This window comes from Ochotona princeps, chromosome 3, assembly GCF_030435755.1.
Source record: "Ochotona princeps isolate mOchPri1 chromosome 3, mOchPri1.hap1, whole genome shotgun sequence".
In the NCBI taxonomy this organism is placed as follows: Eukaryota; Metazoa; Chordata; class Mammalia; order Lagomorpha; family Ochotonidae; genus Ochotona; species Ochotona princeps.
In genome coordinates, this window is record NC_080834.1 from 90,374,410 (window position 1) to 90,398,211 (window position 23,802).

Genomic DNA, 23,802 nt, shown 5'->3' on the forward strand with positions numbered 1-23,802 from the left:
TGTTTGAGCTGCCGGTTTAACTGCTACCCAGGGTGCAGCTTAGCAGGAAGTCGGATCCAAAGCAGAGCTTGGGACCCCCACCTAGGCATTCCAGGATGTGGTGCCCACACTAAGTATCTGAACTGCTCTACCAAATGCCTGCCCTGCAAATTGTTCAGTCAGCATTTCTGATACTAATATCTAACCAAGCTGAGTCCTGGCTGTATCTAGGTCAGAAATAGGTGAGTTAGTGCTGGCATTGTGGCACAGCAAGTTAAGCCACCACCTGTAACACTGACATTACATATCAGAGCTTCAGGTGGAGTCCTGGCCGTTCTGCTTCCCGTACAACTCCCTGTTAATGTGCCATGGAAAACAAAGGCCAAAATACAGAGGGCCCAGATAGAATTCCAGGCTCCTGGCTTCCTCCTGCGCCAGCCCTGGATGTTGTAGCTTTTTGGGAAGTGAAGCAGCAGATGCCATTCTGCCTTCCAAATAAGTAAAACAAACCTTAAAAAACAAATCTACAGAATAGCTAAGTTGAGAGTAGGATCATGGCTGCCAGAGGCTCGCTAAGGGGGGATGGGTCAAACGGCTGGCCAGTGGGTTCTAAGCTCCCCAGAAGACATACCTTCTGGTACCAGGTGCACAGCTAAGCAACCACAAGAAAGATGACATGTTGTATATGCCACGAAACCTGGGGACTGATGTTGAGAAAGAAGTGCCCAGCACTCCATATGAGAATGTTGGTTCGAGTCCCAGCTGCTCCACTTTGGATCCTGCTTCCTGATACTACATCTGAGAAGGCAATGGAAAATGGCTCAAGTATCAGGGCTCCTCCCACCCACGTAGTGGTCGGGATGGAGTTCCTGGGTCCCTACTTCAGCCTGGCCCGGGCCTGGCTGTGGGCAGCCATTTGGAGAATGAATCAGCAGAAGAAAAATTCTCTCTGTGTGTGTGTATGTGTGTGTAACTCTGCTTCTCAATTAAATAATTCTTAAGATTCAGACCTCATTGTAGAGGGCATGGCTGTGACTGCCTGTGCATAGGGGTGCCTACTGGGCTTCCCAGGACCAAAGCTGGTTCCCAACAGGCAAGATAAAGTGACTAGGAACCTTGGTGAACAATCTTTTCTTTGTAAACAAACAAGCTGGAGAAGCACTCAATTTGATGAGATGGTTTGTGTTTTTCTTTCATCCGTTGAGATGATCTGGTTTTCCCCTCCTTTTATATAATAATAGAATACATGGATAGATCGGCTAATGTTGAATCATGTTTAAATTCATGGGATCACCTTTACCTGGTCACAGTGTGTTGGGCAGGCAAGAGCCCCCTGTTGTGGTGTCTGCACAACTTGAATGAGTGAGTGCCCAAGGGGCAAGCCAGAGGGACACCCTGAATCAGAGCCACCCTCCCGGCACATCCCTCTAGCGCCCTCTCCTGACAGAGGTTAACATTATGCCAGTTAGAAAAGAGGTTCACAGAAAATGTCCCACAGCACACAGCAAGGCAGTGAAGGATTAATCTGAAACTCAGAGGCAGTAAATTAATAACTGGCACAAATGGGGACTTTTTTCTTGTATCATCAACTGTGTGAGGGTCTCTCTGTAGTTCTTGGTATATAAGCTCTATCAACTTAAGGACATTTCCTTTTAGTCTTATTGAAAGTTATTGTATCTTTAAAACAAGTTCTCAGTTTTATGACTTTTTTTTCAACTATTGACATAACATGCTTTTTTCTTTTTAATAAGTTAGCAGTAAAATACATCCATTTTTTAGTACTGAGTCCTCTTTAATTCTTTTTTTTTAAAGATCTGTTTATTTTTATTGAAAAGGCAGATATACAGAGAGGAGGAGAGACAGAGAGGGAAGATCTTCTGTTTGATGATTCACTCTCCAAGTGGCCGCAACGGTTGGAGCTGAGCCAGTCCAAAGCCAGGACCCTCTTCCAGGTCTCCCACGCAGGTGCAGTGTCCCAAAGCTTTGGGCCGTCCTCTACTGCTTTCCCAAGCCACAAACAGGGAGCTGGATGGGAAGTGGAGCTGCCAGTATAAGAACTGGCACCCATATGGGATCCTGGCACGTACAAGGGAAGGATTTTAGCTACTAGGCCACCATGCCAGGCCCCCTAGGTGTCTTTGTGTATAAAAGGCAGTGATAAAGAGGGAGAGACAGAAAGATCTTCTATGCCCTGGTTCATTCCGCAAAGCCTGCAGCACCTGGGGTTGCACCAGGCCAAAGGCAGGAGCCAGGAGCCCCTTCCTGGTCTCCCCACCTTAGTGGCAGGTACCCAAATACTTGGGCCATCTTCTGCTGCCTTCCCAAGTGGGTAAGCAGGAAAGCTGGATTGGATGGGGTAGCCAGCATCTGAACCAGTGTTCTGGTATGAGGTGGACTATCACAAGTGGCAGCTTAATCCACGGTGCCACAGTACACACTCTAATCTTTCCTAGAAGTAGAGATGACTGGCTACTGTGTCAATTTTCTAAAATGATAATCTCTTCATTTTTCAACATTTTTCTGAGTCTTTTCTGTTAACTTTTATCTTCCTAGGCAATCATCCATTTCATCTGTACACTGATTTTGAAGTTGTAGAATGAAGTTTGTACTTTATCTTCTTACAATTTTTAAATTACAAGAATTTTTTGTGGTTAGATCATGTTTCGGAATTCTGTGTTCTTTCTCTCTTATTGAAATTTCTGTCTTGACCGTTTCCCAGTCTTTACAGACGACAACATTGGCTTTTATTGAGTGAATCTGACAGTTTGCCTTTTCTGCCCTGGCTTTTGCTTTGCATCATTTTACTGTACTTTCTTTTTCAGTTTGTGTTGCCAATATTTGCTGTTTTGTTTATTTCCCACTTTTATTATTTTTCTAGTAAGTGCATGTAAACTGAATTTTCCAAATACTGTTTATCTGTCACAGCTTTTGATATATATTCTTACCTTTCTAATCCTTTCCAAATGACTTGTGTTTTAAAACGTGTAGTTATTCCCTTTTTAAGAGCCACTTGAAAATATACTTCCTGAGCTGGCATTGCAGGTGTAGAGGGTTAACCTGCCGCCTGAGACACTGGCATACCATATGGGCAGCAGCTCAAGTCCTGGCTGCCTTGCTGGTAATGCACCTGCGAAAGCAGTGAAAGATGGGCTAGTCCTTGGGCCCCTGCCACCTGTACGGATGATCCACATGGAGTTCTAGGCTCTTAACTTTAGGATGGTCAACCCCTTGCTGTTGTGAACACTTTTGCAGCCATTTGGACTATGAACCAGCAGGTGGAAAATCTTTCTGTTTAACTCTGCTTTTCAAATAAATGAATTTTTCAAAATAGAAATGACTTTTATTTGTGAGGCAGGAGAATGAGAGTGTGTGTGTGTGTGTGTGAGAGAGAGAGAGAGAGAGAGAGAGAGAGAGAGAGAGACTGACTCCCATCCTCTGGTTCAGTCCTCAAATCCCCACCAATGGCCAGGGCTAGGCAAGAGTGATGTGGCTAGCTGGGGTTTCCGTCCCAGTCACTCATGTGAGTACAGTAACCCAGCCACTTGAGCCATCAATAGCTGCCTCCCAGGGTTGGCATTAGCAGGAAAATGCAGATTCCTGAGAACACAATTGTCTTCTGATGATTTTGAATATGTCCAACTTGCTTATAATCTCTTACATTTTTTTGTAATTGCTTATCGTTTTTCTTGTAATTTCACAATGGATAATTAGAGTATAAAAGTTGAGGACTGGTGTTGTGGCGCACTGTGTGAGGACCAGAGTCCCAGGCGCCTGCCTCCAATCCTGTTCCTGCTCACGTGCCCAGGGAGGCTGAGTGACGGAAAGGGAGTGTCAAGAGAGCCCTTGCATTCGCTGCACCACTCCCTAAGACCACAACAGCCAGGTCTGGGTTACAAGCCAGGCGCCAGGAACTCCATCTTGGTCTTCCACCTGGGTGGCAGGGCCTGAAGGCCATCTGTGGTCTCCTCAGGTGCATTAGCAGGGAGCTGGTAAGGAAGCAGAACATCTCGGGCTTGAACTGGTGCTCGGATAAGGGATGCTGGCATCACAGGCTGTGGCTTAGCCCCCAACCCTACCCCCTGTGATATCTTCTTAGTAAGTTAACTTGCATCCCTATCAGGTTTTTTGTCCCATGTAATTATTTTTTGTCCACATGCTATTTTACCAGATACTTAGTTGCCAAATCCACGTTCTTCTAGCTCTGGTGGTTGTAGCTAACTGGAAAGTGGCAGCATAAGAAGTGAGTCAGGAATGAGGGTGGTACCTTCCTGGGGGCAGTGCAGTACTCTTGCCAGAGATATCAGGGAGGTGACTTGCTCATTCTACCAGGACAAGAGGCAGCAGTTTCTGAAGTGGCCCTCACTGGCCATGGAACCTTGCAGCACCTAAATCAGAAACCTCCCAGGCTCCAGAACCCTGACAAGTGAATGCCTGCTGCTTGTCAGGCCCCCAGGTTGTAGTGTTTGTGGACAGCAGCTTGAACCAACTAGAACACTTCACCTTTATTGTGATTTAAAAAAAAAAATCTATTCATTTGTATTAGCAAGTCAGATATACAGAGAGGATGAGAGATAGGAAGATCTTCCATCCGATGATTCACTCCCCAAGTGGCGACAGCAGCCGGAGTGGAGCCGATCCAAAGCTAGGAGCCCGGATCCTCCTCCAGGTCTCCCACATGGGTGCAGGGTCCCAAGGCATTGGGCCGTCCTCGACTGCTTTCCCAGGCCACAAGCAGGGAGCTGGATGGGAAGTGGGGTCACCAGGATATGAACTAGTGTCCACATGGGATCCCTGTGCATGCAAGGCAAGGACTTTAATCATTAGGCCACCACGCTGGACCCAATTGTGATTTTTCATTTGTTTGTTCCCTTTCATTTTTTGTTAGGAGAGAGAGAAGAGAGAAAAGAGAGAGAAAAAGAGAAAGAGAGAAAGAGAGAGAGAGAGATTGAGATTGAGATTTATTTGTTTATTTGAAAGGCAGAGTTAGAAAGATTTTTCATCTGCTGCTTCACTTCTCAAATGACTACATCAGCTGGAGCTGGGCCAAGCTCCAGTTTGGAGTCTGGAACTCCAGCCAGGTCTCCCACACGGGCGGCAGGGACCCAGCCACTTGGGCCATCTTTTGCTGCCTTCCCAGCACGTCACCGGGGAGCTGGACCAGAAGCAGCACAGCAGGGCTTGGACTGGTGCTCCGGTATGGGGTGCTGGCATCACAAGCAGTGCGTTAACTGTGCCATGCTGATAACCTGATGCTGCTCCTTATCCATCAGAATCTTCTGTCTTTTATTTCTTTTCTGTTCCCTGTAACTTCCCTTATTTCTTTTCTGTTCCCTGTAACTTCCCTTATGCTGACATCTGCAAGTCCCCCTCCCCCTATTTCAAAATTGAATAACATATTGATGGTGAGATGCAGATACTGTATGTGGGTTGAATGTTACTGTGCATACACCCCTTTAATCACCCACTGACACCCCTAAGCCTCTGTCCTGGCCCATCCCCTCGGTTCTCCAGGGCCCCTGCAGAGGAGTGACCACCGACTGCACAACACAACATAGGTTTTCCTTGTTCTTGACAGTTATGTGGGTGGAATGCTACAGTAGGGACTGTGTTGTGCCTGCTGACATATTTGAATGTTCTTCACCAGAAACTGGAGGAGAAGCTAGAGTTCTGGATGGAGAAATTTGACAAAGACACGGAAATGAAGCAGAATGAACTAAACGCCCTCAAAGCTGCAAAGGCCAGCGACTTGGCGCACCTTCAAGAACTTGCAAAGCTGGTAAGGAAGCAGTCAGGTACTCGGCCGCTGAGTGATGCTAGCTGGGGTCAAGCATGGAGGGATGCCTCAAAAGCAGCGGATTCCCTTCGGGTGATGGTGATGACCAGAGGGACAGAGGCCGCTGCTGCTTTGACCTGGCTACTCTGCTGGTATCTCACAGGGGTCACTCACCTCGGCCTCACAGCTCCCTGAGGTCAGCACCATTCCCACTTCATGGTTTCTGTAGGTTTTCTTTCTTTCTTTTTTTTAAGATGTACCTATTTTATTGCAAAATCAAATATACAGAGAGGAGAAGAGACAGAGAGGAAGATCTTCCGTCTGATGATTCATTCCCCAAGTGACCGCAATGGCCAGAGCTGCGCTGATCTGAAACCAGGAGCCAGGAGTTCTTCCGGGTCCTGGCTTCAGATTGGCTCAGCTCCAGCCGTTGCGGCCACTTGGAGAGTGAATCATCGGACAGAAGATCTTTCTCTCTGTCTCTCCTTCTCCTCTCCGTATGTCTGACTTTGCAATAAAAAAAATAAAGAAATCTTAAAAAAGAATTAAACCTCAAGAAGGCATTAGGAATGGCAGTTGGGACACTGCCCCTAATGCTCATGTCCCCTACTGGGATCCCTGGCTCCCCTCCCGATTCCAGCTTCCTGATTCTGTGTATCGGGAGACACTGGTGATGACTGAGTGCCCGGGTCCTTGCCACCCACGTGGGAGATCTAGATCGAGTGCCTGGCTCCTGGCATTGGCCTGTACCTATCCCAACTCGTGCAAATGTTTGGAGAGTGAATGGGTGATTTCTGTGCAAATCTTAAATGGAGGTATTTTAAAAAAAGAGACAAATATGGGACTGGTGCGTAAAGTGTGTAAAGCCTCTGCCTGCAGCACTTGTATCCCACACGGAGAGCAGTTTGTGTCCTGGCTGCTCCACTTCTGATCCAGCTCCCTGCTGGTGGCCCACTTATGGGAGAGCAGTGGAGGATGACCCAAGTCCTTGGACGTCCTTGGGCCCCTCACTCAGTAAGAGACCTGGAAGAAGTTCCTGGCTCTTGGCTTCAGGCTGGCCCTGATCTGGTTGTTGTGGCCATTTGAGGAGTAAACTCCGTCCAGGTCTCCCATGTTGAATGGAAGGGAGCCAAGCATTCATGTCATCCTCCATGTTTTTCTAGGCACATGAGTGGAGCAACTGGGACTCAAACTGGTGCCCATACAGGATGCTGGGGTTTCAGACAAAGGCATATGAATGCTCATGTGATGAGCCACAGTGGCCCAATATCACATTATTTTGAGATTGTTAATATACACATAATTTTTTTTGAAGATTTATTCATTTTATTACAGCCAGATATACACAGAGGAGGAGAGACAGAGAGGAAGATCTTCCGTCCGATGATTCACTCCCCAAGTGAGCCGCAACGGGCTGGTGCGTGACAATCCGATGCCAGGAACCAGGAACCTCTTCCGGGTCTCCCACGTGGGTGCAGGGTCCCAAATCTTTGGGCCGTCCTCGACTACTTTCCCAGGCCACAGCAGGGAGCTGGATGGGAAGTGGAGCAGCCGGGATTAGAACCAGCGCCCATATGGGATCCTGGGGCTTTCAAGGTGAGGACTTTAGCTGCTAGGCCACGCCGCCGGGCCCAATATACACATAATTTTAACAAATTTATTTTTATTGGAAAGGTAGATTTACAGAGAAGTAGAGACAGAGAGAAAGATCTGTCTGCTGGTTCACTCCCCAAGTGGCTACAACAGCTGGAGCTGAGACATTACGAAACCAGGAGTTCCTTCTGGGTCTCCCACATGGGTGTAGGGCCCAAGGCTTTGGGTCATCCTCCACTGCTTTCCCAGGCCACATATGGTGGAACTGGAAGGCAAGTGGAACAGCCAGAACATGAACTGGTGCCTGCATGGGATCCTGGCATGTGCAAGGTAAGGATTTAGACACTAGGCCATTGTGCCAGGCCTGGAAAGGCAGATTTTACAGAGACAAAGAGTGAGGTCTTTCATTCACTGGTTTACTCTCCAAATGGTCACAACAGCTGGAGCTAAGCTGATCTGAAGCCAGGAGCTTCTTCCCAGCCTCCATGGATGCAGGGTTCCAAGACCTTGGGCCATCCTCCACTGCTTTCCCAGACCATAAACAGAGAGCTGGATCAGAAGTGGAGCAGCTGGGTTATGAACTGATGCCCATTTGGGATGCTGGCACTTGCAAGTGAAGGATTATCCAGATACAGTATGCACCAGCCCCCAATTTAAATATTTTTAAAATAGAATGTAAACATTTTATTTATTTGAGATGGGGGAGAGTGAGAAAGAGAATGAATGGGAGAGTTAGATGGTCTTCCATCTGCTGGTTCAGTCTTCACATGCCCTCAACAGGCAGGGCTGGGCCAGCACTGGGCCAGGAGCCAGGAACTCCATAGAGATCTTGCATGGATGTGCCTGAGCCATCCCCTGCTGCTGACAACAAAGGTGAAAGGAAGCAGGACTGCGGCCCTGGCACTCGGTGCAGCGTGTGGGTGTACCACAGAGCGCCATGCGAACCACTGTATGTGCATAAACATTTAAAGCTTAACTTTGGATCAAACAAAAAGTTTGGGGGGCAACTACTATGTGAATATTTTTTCATTTGCTTCAATTAAGATTGTTTTTAAAATTTGAAAGGCAGAAGAGATCTTCTGTGTGCTGGTTTACTACCCGGATGCCTGTAGCAGTTGGGGCTGGATCAGGCTGTCGCCTGGAGCTGGAGACTCCTTCTGGGTCTCCCATGGGCGTGGCAGGGACCCAGGCACTGGGGCCATCCCATTTGCCTCCCAGAGTGTCCACTGGCAGGAAGCTGGGACTTGAGCCCAGGCATCCCAAGGGACAACTCAAATCACCCCTTATTTATATTTTGTGAATTTTATCAAAAGATGGCAAACAAAAAGCACAGAGCTGATTGGATCATGGTTTAACCAAGATCATGCTGGACACAGAATTAGCGTCTTTTTTGCAGATAAGAGAGTATGAACAGGTCATCATTGAAGATCGGATAGAAAAGGAGAAAACTCGGAAGAAGATACAACAGGATGACCTGGAACTGAAGAGCATCATCAAGGTAGCAGACCAGCCTGGGCACCTGGGGTCCCCTCTGTGCCCCCTGCCCTCGGCAGACAGCCCAACAGTACACACACAGTGCTCCTCACAGCCTCCGCAGCAGGTCGCGGCGGACCGGCAGGGCGGAGAGGAAGGCTGGCTCTGTATTGTAGCTGCAGTTTGCCAGCACCATCCCCAGGGCAGACAGTTGACAGAGAAAAAGACAGCTGTCAATTGAGGGAACAAGGTAGTGTGCGGCAGAAGCTAAACGCAGGTCTGTGTGCCAAACTTTAATACCATTTCAAAGCAGACCTGGCTCTTGGCAGAATGGTTCTTTTTCAGTGACTCACTGCTTCCTGAAGATCTTGTTTATATATCAGCCCCAACTGTCTGCTGGGTTGATACAAGCAGGTGGTGTGGGAGGTTCGGGGAGCGGGGGCAGGTAGTGGTAGAAATGACGAAACCAAGTGTGCACAGATCCCTCAAAAACTGTGATGCAAGGACCCTGAGATGGACTGGGCACAAGGCATGAGCTGCGCCCTCGTGTGCCGTGACCAGCTGGGGCTGTGTATTAGGATGGACAAAACCAAACCAGAGGCCCTCAAGGACACCTAGGTCCCCCCCCCCCCCGAGCTTTGAGTCATCAGCAAGTACTTAGCAAGCTTCTGTGGTGTCACAGTTCTTTGATTTCAAGCAGGAAGGTAAAACAACTGAGGCCCCTTCAGTTCCCCCTGGTGGATCTGCTTCTGGTCTTTAGCATGGACTTCAATGCCGAAGTGGCCAATATTGCATTCAGAGCAGCTGTAGCTAACAAAGGAATCCGGGGTGCTGTCAGGATTCTGTTGGACAGGAAACATGCCAGGAAGTTGGGGTGGTCATCTGAGAGCTGGTAATAAAAGCTATTGGTTATGGGGAGGCAGGATGTCCACCAGGGATGTAGCCATGCAAAGAGGTCAGGTTTCCAAGTGGGAAGGACAGTTTGGCAAACCAGCCTTTTTCCCTGCATTGTCACGTGTGTCTGGTTTTAGCTCTGGGTCCCACACCAAAGTGCGGGGTGGTGGCTGTGGTGGCTACATGCCCTGCTGCTTCCATCCCCAGGCAGAGACCATTTGCAGACAGGAGTCAGCTTATTAGAGCGCCCCCTCCCGGGGAGGCGGCAGCAGCGCGGGCACACTAGAAGCTGTACTCCTCCTCCTGTCTTTCAGCTTCAGGCCTGGTGGCGAGGCACTTTGGTCCGGAAGCAAATTGGTAGCTTCAAGATGCTCAAGGAGAAAGATGACAGCAAAGACTCAAAAGGCAAAGGCAAAGGCAAAGGCAAGGACAAGAAGAGAGGCAAGAAGTAACTGAGTCCTTCTCGTCCTTTCTCCCAGTGATGTAGAGATGCACGGGGGTGTTTGGAGGGAGAATCAACTCGTATCCGACAGATGTAACCCAGGTGAGGATTGCTCGGACAGTGCCGGGGAAGGTTAGTGATTTCACTCTGCCTTCAAACCCTGATGACTAAGGACTGTGCTACTGATTTAGGGGCTCCTTGGATTCTGGATGTTGCCAGAAGTACATCAGTAGCTTTCTGAAGATCATTCTTTCACAAAAATAGAAAAAAAAAATGAAAATCAAAAGCAGCTCATGAGCCTTTGTCACAGTGATACCTTAATGCGTCAGCAATTACTATAATCTCTCATTCTGACTTTATCCAAATTGTCTACAGGAAAAACTCTCATGAGCCAGACTGAGGTATTCAGTAAGAATTACAAGGTAATGCTTTGAAAGCATCTCACAGACTGTATACAGAGTTAAAAATCAAAATTGGATTTTGCTTGCCTTAGATGATCACTTTTTACAGGGTGGGGTGGGGAGGTACAGCATCCATATCCTGTTAACACTGCTTCCATGATGTTCCTGGGGCACACAAGGGCACAGCAGTTAGGGACACCAGATCCAGATGTGGTGGTAGGACATCCCCACGGTCGACACATGGTGGGCGGCAGCACAGGTGAGCTGCTAGGGTCTGATCTGCTCTGCTGGTTCAGCAGTTCTCAAGATACAGAGGCCTGAGAACCAAGCACCATAGTAAGTGAAAAGCAGCAGCTATGCCTGGCACACAGCAAAGATGATTGTTTTGCCTGTGATGCCTTACTCTTTTTTTTTTAACTTAAAGATTTATTTTTATTTTTATTGGAAAGTCAGATATACAAAGAGGAGGAGAGACAGAGAGGAAGATCTTCTGTCTGCTGATTCATTCCCTAAGCGGCCACAACAGCTGGAGCTGAGCCAGTCTGAAGCCAGGAACCAGGAACCTCCTCCAGATCTCCTAAGCAGGTGCAGGATCCCAAGGCTTTGGGCCGTCCTCGACTGCTTTCCCAGGCCACAAGCAGGGAGCTGGATGGGAAGAAGGGCTGCCAGGATTAGAACCAACGCCCAAATGGGACCCTCTGCACACAAGGGGAGGACTTCAGTAGCCGTTAGGCTACTGCGCTGGGTCCCAGGGCAATCTTGATAGCTGCTCTCTTACAGAAGTAAAATTTGATTTGCAAGAACAGTTTTTCCCCATGTTCCTTCTGGAATTCACTACCCTTCTGTTAATTCAGCTCAGCTGGGGTAACCGTATGTGAGATACAAAGTTTCAGACATTTATTACAAGCTACTGAAGTGTTGGTTTTTATTTTAATGTCAATATGTAAAGTGGCATACAGGCAGTTAAAAATAACATACATGATATTGACATATTTATACTTAGAACATACTATGCAACGTATTTACAGACATACAAATATAGGACAATGCTTTACAAAACTTACTAATTACATGTAACAGTTCCGGAAGTCAAATGAAATCCTGTCGTAAACCATCGCACCGCATTGTGTGTGTAAAGGCTTCTGGATCTCCATGGTTCCCTTCACTTCTGCAACCATCGAGGAGGTCTGTTAGTAAGAATTCATCAGCTGCGTCAGCATGTCTCTCACTGCTGAGCCGTGGAGGGCAGGAAGAGCCACAGCCTCTCAGAGAGAGGGGTTTCAGAGAGCTGACAGATGGAGGATCCTCAGCCTCTGAACTCTGTCTAGGAGCCACACACAAAGGCCCTCTATTCCCAGGAGCTGTTTCCAGATGTGGGTGCTAGGAGGGAATGTGGGTTTGTAGTGGTCCTGGAGAGGAGCAGGGCTCCCCATGGTAGGTTCTCAGCCTCCTCCTGTCACTGCTGGCAGGCTCAGCGGGGCCTGGGACCAGGACAGCTTCACCTGTCAGTGGAGTCTACCAAGGCTACATGTGAAACTGAGTTGTTCTTTCCAACCAAAAAAAGCGCACACAAAACACTGAATATAGAAATGTTCTAACAAAAACACTGATTTTTGTATCCTGACACAGAAACTCAGTACAGTTGATACTTTCGTGACCAAAACCACACAAACAACAGTTCAAATGCAAATTTGAATTAGTTCAATGAAAATATTTAAGGTTTCATGTTATGTGTAAAACTGGAAATGCTGAAATTTCCAGTTATTTATATGGAAAACTGTGTTACAAATGTTGCATTATGTAATTTCTTCTGGAGCCATTCCTTGCATAATGTTAAAAACAGCCCAGTCTTCTCTGCCAAGCTTCATTTCTAGTGGTGCCCTATAATTTGGAGATTGTACTGAGGTTTAATATTGACTGGAAGGAAAAACACCTACATTTAAAACCACTAAAGCTTCAATGCTAGGTTAGGTGAGTTTCACGGTCAGAGGGTCTGACTGCAGCTGGAAACACACTGGGCCCAGCTTTAAGGGTTCCGAAGCCCTCCACTTCGGTTCTGTGCACAGCTTGCAGGCCTGGGCTTTGCTCTCGGATGCTCCATGTGACATGATGCTAAGTCTGCAGCAAGTGGTATTGTGCTACTGAACAGGTTCCTCTGCAGGAACCAAAGCTACTTTTCGGTGCTACATTCACATGCTAAATAGATTGATAACATCATGTTCAAATGCATGCACTGATAAAGAAAATCCAAAACAGTTAACAACTAGAGAAAAGGACCAGGGTGACTAGTGGGCTGACAACTGAAGTGGGGAGTGGTGTTAAAGGACAAGGGGAAGCTTGAACAGAGGCTCAAGAATGTGCGCTGCCAGCCCTTGGCCCCGTCTCCCACCTCCAGAGAACACAGGATATAGTGGTGGAGCCAGAGAGGGACTAGACCCAAGGACAGGAAGGCGTTTATAAGTGCTCTTAGTTACTTGAAAGAATGATAGGAAACTTGACTTTGGATTTCTTCCTTTTTGCTCTGTTTCCCTAACTTTCCTTGGTGGGACACACTGGACCTGTCCCTGTGGTGCCTGGAATGTGGCTGCAGGTTCATGGGCCCTAGGAGCAGCAGGGCAGAGCTGGCTCAGAGTGCACGGTACTCTAAGAACTTGCAATCTGAGTAGGATGACTGTTGATGTTTTAACTACGAGCAGGTGGCTACACTGGACCCCCGTCCTCAAGATAGGAACACTCAGGGTGGGCCAGAATGGAGAGGCCTGAACATTGGCCTAAATACAACTCTCTTAGGGTTGTTTTTTTTCCTCTCCTTCTGGGAAATATAGGCCTTCTATATTATTTTTGTTTTGCCCTTGACAGAATAATCCAAGTTTTCATTATATAGCTGCTGATTTTAAATGTTGCTCTTGAGTACAGCAAATAGATTATTCACACACCTCCATCAAACCATAGCAACATCTGACTTCAAATAGTGGTTCCCACTGCAGGAAACAGAGCTGGAATGTCAGCTGAGAATGCCAAGTCCCAGGCCCTTCCCAGACCCGCTGATTGAGGATCTGTACTGTTAACTTCAGGAGTTGAATGAACAGCCAGCTTTACAAACCCGTGGAATCCAGCTGCACCGGCCTGTGTAGACAGCAGAGTGGCTGAGCCTCGCACCGAGTGTGGCATCCTGTTCTCCAGCAAGGCACGGCCACTCTGGGCTTCCAGGCTGGGTTCTTAGTCATGACACAAGTTTCATGGGAGAAAAACCAAATGGTCTTCCTAAAACTATTCAATGCAAATGGATATAACCTCCCCTAAAATGGAGAAATGAAGTCAAATATTCCTGTTAGGAATCATGGAAACAGTCCCTCCTAAGAACACGTAATAGCTTTGTTTAAGCAGGCAGCTGGCAGCAGCAACCGCAACGTCCTGTTCCTGATTTTGGCCAGCCGACGCCAAAGTCCCGGAGTCCTTACACAGCAGATAACGGGTGCTGCTGATGCTTGGGCGGGGCGAGTTCCAGGAGAGCCTGGACCGTCACTGCCACCTGGCTCAGCCCTTTCTCTTCTAAAATGTGGAGAGGCAAACATAATTGCTCCTAAAATGGGACAACGACATAACATAAAAACAAACAAAAGAGAAAATAAAATGAACACCACAGAACTAAAAGGAAAAAAATAAACACTTCTCCCCTCCAGGCTAACCAGCTGAACAGTATGCAAGTCAGTCCCTGGGAAGTGGAGCTCTGTTGATGGAGTTACACAGAAATCATGTCTGACACTGTCACTTTATTAATACAACTCCAAGTACACAGAGATCACTGTGAAAACTGACAGGTACCATACACACACACACACACTTAAGCACAGTATTGTGGAGTAAAAGCAACATCCTTATCTCTTAATAAATAATAGATGACGTTGTAGATGTAAACTAAGCAAGTGAAACAGAAAACGAGTTCCAAGATTCCAGGTGGCTCAAGGATGAAAAATTCAAGTTTTCAGGAGACAGCATCTGGAGAAGACAGGCCACAGGAATGTCAGGTGTTTCTGTCACAGCGCTCTAGCCCCACAGTGTCCACTGTGGGGAAGCAGGGCCACTGGCCCGGCGACATCACAGGACAGAGCACATCCCAGGCCGAGGTCTACCTGAGACACTGTCCCTTTATTTGGATAATTCATGGAAGGCATAGCCAGATTAGTGAAAACTCTGATTCATAAAATTAAACTGTATCTGGAAGAGGACAGTATTTCACATCCTTGTATTTTAAGGGATTAAACTATGCTGGGGAACAATTATCTGAGTTTATTAGAGACATGAGCAGTGTGTGAAAAATGTTTACATGTTTGCTAAGGGATGTTAAATGCATTTATCCTGTTTGCCTCATTACCATGTCTGGTTAATTCCAGAATTATGTGAAGAATAACACTTACCATTGGCCTTTCTGTTAAGACTACATATTTAAAACAGATTATTCCCACAAAGAACAGAAAGTACAATTCTGGCTCCATGAAGAAAGAGATTACACAGATTTATTAAACAGCATTAATTGAATTTTCCCCAGCTTTTTTCTGGCACCCACTGTGTTACTAGAAAGTTTTATAAAACCAGTTGTAACAAAAAGTACTTATTTTTGAGGCAGTAATTGCTACTTTTCTTAATTTCTAGTTACTACTTCTATTGAGACACCAAGCTAGCTGCAGTCTTCTGCCCTGTGCTCCAAACACACCTGCAGGTCCATGTGCAGGGGGTTGGATCTGGGAGGAGAACTGCTTGCTCCAAGGCCCGCTGCCTGATCTCAGCAGCACTCACTGGTGGGACCCAGTGGCATCTATGTCCCTTACAGGCATGTCCAGTTCTGACTGAGAGGGGATGCAGTTAACGCCTTTCTAAGTCACACTTGGCCTGTGCGGTAAACAGGTACTTTGTTTTAACTCAAAATGATCACTGACTTAGAGATACCTTAGAAATGAAGGCTGGAGGCACTACTACTGTACAAAAGCAGTTTTCATCCCAGTGTTGAGTGCTTCCGCATGAACACTGCCAGTCTGGAGACGTGTTAAGGGACTGTTGAGTTTAAAATGCCAGGAAGCAAACCAGTTACTCTTGGGCTGAATTCTCTGCCCGGATGGCATGATCTATGCAGTCTCCCTTCATGCCTGACTTCAGTTAGCCAACTTTGTTAACAGGTCAGAGGATTCCTGCATGTTCAGAGAGATCGCTAGTGACAATCAGACTGTGAATGCAAGGATAAAGTGGTTTTAAGCACTTGTGGTCCAGTAGCTAATCCTGAGGGTTCTGGGACAGACAGACAGAATTCATTGGTTTCAGTATGGAACAGAGACCGTGCTCAGTACTTCACCTATTACTGTCAGATATAATCTCAAAATCCAAGTTCACCTGTTGAAATGGTTCAGATACATTAATACTTCTATAAATGCCAATTTGAAACTTTATACAACTCTAGAAGTGAATCTAAGTCAAGGGTAACAAACAGTGAATCCGGACAGGTCAGCTCCTGACCAGGTGTCTGCTGTGTACTGCATGTTTAATGTGCACCAGGGGTCAGAACAGCAGCCCAGGGAACCTACACGATCTTGATACTCAGCATTCTGACCAAATTAAAATGATTAAGTGCCTTCCAACTGTCCAGAGAACAAATTCCCTGTGCCCGCCACTAAAAGGAGAGGTTGAGCATTTCAGGGCACAGTGCCATGCCAAGTTCTCAGTGATTCGGGGTCCCTTCTGCCCTCCAAACCAGGAAAAACAGGACTCTTCCTTAGGAGCCGCTGTTCAAAAGGCACAGCCATTCACAAGTTCAACACGACAGTTGTGTTAAGGCACAGAAACACAGTCAGATGGGGTTTTCCTGTGTCATCTGGAAATCAAGCTTTCCGTGTCATATTTCAAGAACTGATTTACATCACTTCAGCAGAAATGCTTCAGCACTTATGAGAACCAAGGCCACAGGCCAGGGAATGGAGAAGGGACTGGGAGGACAAACGCCTGGCTTCTGTTCTCCATTAAATGTGGCTGCTTGTGTAGCCGCGGAAGGAGAGGATGTACCTACTCCACTGGTAGGTTAGGAAACAAAGAAGCTGGCACATGTGTAAATAATCCTGGAGCAGCGCCAAACCTCCTTTTCAAATCAACGACAGGAATGTTGCAGCTAGCGGGGGAAGACCCAGTAATAGAGCATACAGAGAGATAACATTAAGGTACAATAAAATGCCACAAAACCGAAAAGCTGGACAGACAGAGACACAAAACTGGATTCTTCTGAATGTGCCCCAAGAGAAAGCAGTGTTTCAACAGTTCTTTTAACGCGGAGGTTTAGCTGAAGGATGTCGGAAGGGGAACAAAGATTGTCCTGTCCAACGTGTGAGCAGGAAAGGAAAAAAGAAAAACAAAGTCAGTGGATCAGAAATGCAGCGTTCAGTCTAGAATTCAACAAGTTCAGCATGGAATTCGTCAATCATCAGATACACATCCTCAACACTGTTACTGTGACGAATGACAATAAAAAACAAAATTACAAAGACTCCTCTATTTCCTGAGCTGGCGATTAGTCTTAAATAGCAGAACATTTGCTTGTGGGTGAGCACTGTGAGCATCCAGCAGACAGCTAACGCAATGGTTGCTGGCATGGGGGTGAGTGAGGTGTGGGAGTGGTGAGGTCTGAGTCCATCTCTTTCTTCATTCACTTTTCCTTGTTAATGAAGAAAGAACACGTCAGAAAGCAAAAACACCATTTGGGGCAGGCTGAGGTGAGGCAAGTTTTCTGAGAAAATCAGGTCAGTCAAGAAAGCCAAAAGAGTAAGGAAGTATTACTAACTGGGGGACGCCAAGCAGAATGAACTGATGTTCCTCTGTCACTCAGGTCGCCTCCATCTGAGCTAAGGTCAGTGGTGTGAACCAAATGAATGGAAAGACCAAGGGGCTCCAGGGACCATCCCAACTCTGCTTCCACAGATTAAGAAATTCCATAAATTAACAAATACAGCGCTAGATTAAATAAACCAAGAAAAGGGCCCGGCGGCGTGGCCTAGCGGCTAAAGTCCTCGCCTCTAATGCCCCGGGATCCCATATGGGTGCTGGTTCTAATCCCGGCAGCTCCACTTCCCATCCAGCTCCCTGCTTGTGGCCTGGGAAAGCAGTCGAGGACGGCCCAATGCATTGGGACCCTGCACCCGTGTGGGAGACCCGAAAGGAAGAGGTTCCTGGTTCCCGGCTTCGGATCGGCGTGCACCGGCCCGTTGCGGCTCACTTGGGGAGTGAAACATCGGATGGAAGATCTTCCTCTCTGTCTCTCCTCCTCTCTGTATATCTGTCTTTCCAATAATAATAAATCTTAAAAAAAAAAAAAAAACGAAAAACAACACTGGGCTTGATAACAAGAAAATAGTCTTTAACGCATGATATGTAATAACTCTAGGGTAGAGTCTGGATTCAAGTACACATCTCTGCTACCCATCCTGGTTGTTTTGGATGTAGCGTCAGTCTCATCCTCAGTCTCATCTGAGGTTATTCATTAGTGCTTCACTCAGAATTTCACTTGGCTAATGATTTAAAAGTTCTGAGAAAGGAAACTGCCTTTGTACATGTTATCTGGGCACAGAATCTGGATAACACTGAGTTTTCTGTTTCTTATTTTCAAAAAAGGGATCATTACTATATCCCTGATTTTATTTTCAAGCAGAAAGAGGAGGAGGGGATGTTTAGGCCAGAACGCCCAGCGGCAAGGAGCCCAAAGCAAAGGAGAAGGCAGAGGTGTCTGTTCTCTTCCAGGCACAGGGACCTGGGAGGCCAGTCTGAGGTCGAGTTTGTGCATCTGTTTGTTTCCCTTCCCTCTGTCTAGACAAGTGACTCGTTTTTCAGCAGAAGTGGTCATAGGATGAGAACCCTCTTGAAGTTGGTACTGGTGGTGCTAGTGGTGGCAGTGGCAGGGACTTGGGTAAAAGGCAGAAGAGGTGGCCGCTATGGAGTGGCCACTTCCTTTCTCTGGTATAGCAGAGGGAGAGGAAGGAAGTATGTGTTAAAACCCCAGTCTAACCACTGTGGAAAAAGACTTAGCCTTTTAAAATTTCATTTTTTTCTAAATCTGAACTTGTCTTTGAATAGCATAATTCTGGTATGTCAGGGAAGGCATTAGTAGCTACCACTTAGTAAAGGCTGACCTCAATGTATGTTTGAAGGCACACAGATCCTGCATTCTGTGGCTGATGGCAGGAATATTACAAAAGAACAGTAGTGATGATTGTAAAGCCCCTAGGGGGGGTGTGACACTGCCGTAAGAACTGTCAGAAATTCAAGCAGGGTTTGACACAGGCCGAGTTAGCACATCTTGCTTGTAGGACCCTTTCCAGCACCTTCTCTCTACCTGAGCAGGGCCTCTGGGCACTCTTGCCTCTGCAGCTTGAATTCACTGCACCAAGCCTCGCTCCATTCTAATTTTTTAAATTTTTATTATTAATTTTTTAGACTTATTTTATTTACTTGAAAATGGGAGAAGGGGAGAGAGAGAGAGCTTTTCCATCCATTTCCATCCACTGGTCACTGCTATGATCAGAGCCGGGCCAGTGTGAAGCCAGGAGCCAGGCATCTCCTCCAGGTCTCCCACATGGGTGCAGCAGCCTACTCTTGGGCCATCTTCCATTTCTCTCCCAGCTAATTAGCAGGGAGCTGGATTGGAAGTGGAGCAGCTGGAACTTGAGCTTGCGCTCATGTGGGATGGCAGGCAACACTTTACCTGCTATGTCACAGTGCTGGCCCCGTGCCCCACTGTTTTGTTCAGAGACATTGTAGTAAAAGAGTTAGAGCAGAGATTGGGATGGCTGAGTAACAGCAAATGTTAATGCGCACATGTGGATATCAGAACCACTTGTTAATAATGAAAAATCTGCATGCTATTTTCTTTAGAAGGCATATTCTTGGTATGTTTAAAAATGGTTTGTCAGGGGCCCGGCGGCGTGGCCTAGCGGCTAAAGTCCTCGCCTTGAACACACCGGGATCCCATATGGGCGCCGGTTCTAATCCCGGCAGCTCCACTTCCCATCCAGCTCCCTGCTTGTGGCCTGGGAAAGCAGCTGAGGATGGCCCAATGCATTGGGACACTGCACCCACGTGGGAGACCTGGAAGAGGTTCCTGGTTCCCGGCTTCGGATCGGCGCACACCGGCCCGTTGCGGCTCACTTGGGGAGTGAAACATCGGATGGAAGATCTTCCTCTCTGTCTCTCCTCCTCTCTGTATATCCGGCTTTCCAATAATAATAAAATCTTTAAAAAAAAAAATTTAAAAAAAAAATGGTTTGTCAGACAAGAGATGATGAATCCTTATAAAACCGTATGAAAGAAAAATGAAAAACTTGCTTTGAATAGCAGTGAAAAAAAGCTAATTGTTAAAAACTATTTTGTGTTCATTTCAGTTATTTTATAACTGTGACTTAGAAAAGGAAAACATAACAACAAAAATGCGTAAGAACTAAGTATCTGAATGAGTTCTACTTAGACAAGAAGAAAAGCAATGCTGGCACCCTATGGAGCGGGGCCCTTGGTCCTCTACTTGGAAACATGAGAAAGAGCTCAGAAGAGCAGCTGCTCACTGGACCCATGGTGCAGTGGCCTTCCCGGCCCCTGGGCAGTCACAGAGGGCTGCTGCAGCCGGGCGGAGAGCAGGTGGCCCTCCCAGTACTGGAACGAGGGTCTGACCTCAAGACACATGGCGTTGTTGATGAATCCAGAAGGCAATCCTGAGTTCTGACAAGTAACCAAAAAGGTGACATAGAAGTCAAGTTTTTCCCCTTGCAAGATACAGAAAACATCACAAAAACTGTAATGGATGTGGTTAATGGAAAAAATATCAATCAAGTTGTGTATTTAAAAAATTGGCCCTTAGAGCATATTATTAAATATAACATTCCTTAAGAGTATTGTGCTCAGTTAATTTAATAGAATTGTTTTTTAAATGAATAACTGAACAAAAACAGAATCATCAATACATAAAAGTCCACAATGTATGTAATTCAAAATCGGTAAGTTGCCACAGCAGGACAGTACTTAGAAATGGCCTCTTGTATGCTAAACTCCACAGTATTAGATCTCAGCTGAGCAACGGGTGAAATGGGAATGAAATCTGTAATTAACAGTATTATTTTGGTGTTACTTTAGTTTATTGACCAATGGTTATACCAGATGTTAACATTAGCATAAACTGGGTGAAGCATACACAGGAACTCTATTTTCGCAGCATTTTTCGAAGTTTAAAATTATTTCAAATCAAACACTTTTTAAAGAAATATTTAGGAAAAATTATTTTAAAAACTGATAGCAACTGAAACATTCTTGAAATGAGATGTACTTATTTTAAACGGTACATTCTGGGCCCTGCGGCCCTAGCAGCTAAAGTCCTCGCCTTGAACGCACCGGGATCCCATATGGGCGCCGGTTCTAATCCCGGCAGCTCCACTTCCCATCCAGCTCCCTGCTTGTGGCCTGGGAAAGCAGGAGAGGATGGCCCAAAGATTTGGGACCCTGCATCCGTGTGGGAGACCTGGAAGAAGTTCCTGGTTCCCGGCTTCGGATCGGCGCGCATCGGCCCGTTGCGGCTCACTTGGGGAGTGAAACATCGGACGGAAGATCTTCCTCTCTGTCTCTCCTCCTCTCTGTATATCTGATTTTGTAATAAAAATAAAAAAAAAATCTTTAAAAAAAAAAAGGGTACATTCTGCCACATATGCGGTTATAGACAAATCAAGCAAGCCAGTTGGGATGCTTAAGAAAACAGAATCATATTTTTGATTACTTATTACGTATAAATACTATATACATTTATATATGATGTCATATACATAAATCATATAAATATTAGATAAAATTTGTATATTTCTGAATTGTTTTTGAAAATAAAGAACTGATAAAAAATAAACGACTGGCTTTGCAACATTAGTAACAACCTCCTTAGTTCAATGCTAATTTTTTAACACTCTAGCGATTTGCTGTCTCTGTGTTTTTAGTACAATGATATCCAGTCTATTTAAGGAAAATAAAAATGGACGAATTTATTACCTGAGGTACACCAATTTTTCTGCAAGCTTCTAGGAAATTCTCTACATTTCGCCTGCATTTTGCCATTGTTAATTTAGGCTACAATGAGAAAAGGAAGAAAGGAAAATATGATGTTAGCAGCACATAAAAATATTTCTTAACTTTAAAAACCCTCTTACCAACTGCAGGCAAGTAAACTTTCTTAAAAGATCAGGTAGTAGGGCCCGGCGCGGTGGCCTAGTGACTAAAGTTCTCCCCTTGAACGTGCCAAGATCCCATATGGGCGCTGGTTCTAATCCCGGCAGCTCTGCTTCCCATCCAGCTCCCTGCTTGTGGCCTGGGAAAGCAGTCGAGGACAGCCCTAAGCCTTGGGACCCTGCACCCGCATGGAGACCGGGAAGAGGCTCCAGGCTCCTGGCGTTGGATCAGCTGAGCTCTGGCCATTGTGGTCACCTGAGGAGTGAGGCAGCTTCTGATACAGAGAAGATAATCATAGTACTGCTGTCCTCTCTAAATTCCTCCACTATTTTCTGCTATCTGCACTAGCTCCTTGACATAGTTCTTAAGACCTTTTGTCACAGGCCCTACTTCACTTCTTTTTTTCTTTTATTTATTTTTTATTGAAAAGTCAGATATACAGAGAGGAGAGACAGAAAGGAAGATCTTCTGTCCAATGATTCACTCCCCAAGTGGCCGAAAGGGCCAGAGCTGAGCCAAGCTGAAACCAGGAGCCAGGAATTTCCTCCAGGTCTCCCACACGGGTGCAGGGTCCCAAGGCTTTGGGCCGTCCTTGACTTATTTTCCAGGCCACAAGCAGGGAGCTGGATGAGAAGCGGGGCTGCCAGGATTAGAACTGGTGGTCCCTGCTGTGCCTATCTACACCAACTGCATGATCCATCATGGAGAACTTAATTCTTTGAATATGCCAGGGCTTCCTTAAGCTTCTGAATCTAGGAATATGATGACCAAAATGTGTTTCTCCCTCTCTGTAGGGCAGGGAAATTGCCAGTTATATTCCCAGAGCCAGTACAAATTTTACCCACCCTTCTAAAAAGAATTTTCTGAATATTCTAGGACAGAGTGGAATAATCTTTTTTCACTGTTCCCATAACATACCTTTCTTTTGGCTTTTATCATAGGCTGTGAGTTATTGTTTACAAGTCTATCTTTCCTTCAATAGAAGTAAGTAGAGAAAAGGAAGGCAACTCTATCACCAACATAATGTCTGCTCTTGTGCTTAATAAATGATAACAGTCAACATTGCTTGGCATCATAAACTTACTACAGCTGGTGATGGAACGTGGATGCTGGGGACAGATCGAGGCCGCACGTGATTGGCCAAATGACAAAGGACAACACCATCGGTCAGAGCTGCTCCAAGATCACATGGCAGGGATACTTTCAACCGGTACTCGATATGCTACAGGAGAGGAAAAACGTAAGAATGGAGAGTGATTAACACGTAGGACATAATGGGGTTAGCTGGCACTACAGCTAACTAGAAATCAAGGATAAAATGGAAATCACTTCAGCACCACAATCTATATTTTACTCTTATAACTTAAGGAGATTCTTGGTCTGAGAACATCTCAGACGAAGTTTCTTTGGAGATCTTCCCAACCAAAATGCTGAACTCAGAACCCTAGCCAACAAAAAAAAGAGGACAGAACAAGTCAATCAACCACCTCAGCTATATGTTGGCAGCAAAATACTGGGCAAATGGAGACTCTATGATGGACTATGTCAATCAGTGGATTTTTCAACGACCTCATTGTGCTTGGAGTGGTGATATTGGCAGCGATTCATAACTGGTGAACTATCAAAAGCACTTGAGCAAGTATCTCAGATCATGCCCCACATCCGGGGCCTGGGGTGGGTGGGAAACTGGGCAGGGCTTCTCCCTCAATATCTCCCTTTGCCTCAGATATATGAAGGAGACAGTGTGGAGGTAATGGTCTTACCCACTTTCCTGTACCCCTTGAACCTTTTGACCCTAATTAACTATGTAAAAAAATAATAATAAAGAAAAATAACTTAAGGAGATTCAGTGTTGACTAGGATGTACATTTGCATGTCAGTGTGACAGGTATGCATGTACATGCATATAATTTATTATTACTCTTTTAAGATTTGTTTATAACATGAGGCAGAAAGCAAAAGAATGAATTTGTGCATGAGTATGTCTGGGAATGAAGCTTTACAGAATAATTCACACCTCA

The 23,802-nt window shown here is 46.0% G+C and overlaps 2 protein-coding genes across 13 annotated transcripts in view; one reads left to right on the forward strand and one right to left on the reverse strand.

The window, feature by feature from the left end:
* IQCG (IQ motif containing G) overlaps nt 1-10,191 on the forward strand; it is a 50,059-nt gene extending 39,868 nt beyond the window's left edge. For 2 of the 3 annotated variants that reach the window (XM_058662039.1, XM_058662040.1), the window contains exons 9-11: nt 5,624-5,755; nt 8,742-8,843; nt 10,027-10,191. In XM_058662039.1, the coding sequence (XP_058518022.1) occupies nt 5,624-5,755; nt 8,742-8,843; nt 10,027-10,164 (372 nt within the window). In that variant the 3' untranslated portion in view covers nt 10,165-10,191. The remainder of the gene's footprint in view (nt 1-5,623; nt 5,756-8,741; nt 8,844-10,026) is intronic. The other variant, XM_058662041.1, reaches the window with a different exon arrangement.
* A 3,064-nt stretch (nt 10,192-13,255) lies between these two features.
* The window catches only part of LRCH3 (leucine rich repeats and calponin homology domain containing 3), a 96,264-nt gene continuing 85,717 nt past the window's right edge, over nt 13,256-23,802 (reverse strand). For 7 of the 10 annotated variants that reach the window (XM_058662020.1, XM_058662022.1, XM_058662024.1 and 4 more), the window contains 3 exons: nt 22,866-23,003; nt 21,605-21,682; nt 16,585-16,910 (listed from right to left, as the gene is read on the reverse strand). In XM_058662020.1, coding sequence (XP_058518003.1) covers nt 16,710-16,910; nt 21,605-21,682; nt 22,866-23,003 — 417 coding nt within the window. In that variant the 3' untranslated portion in view covers nt 16,585-16,709. Of the gene's footprint in view, nt 14,139-16,584; nt 16,911-21,604; nt 21,683-22,865; nt 23,004-23,802 lie in introns of those variants that run through there. The other 3 variants (XM_058662023.1, XM_058662027.1, XM_058662028.1) reach the window with 1 other exon arrangement.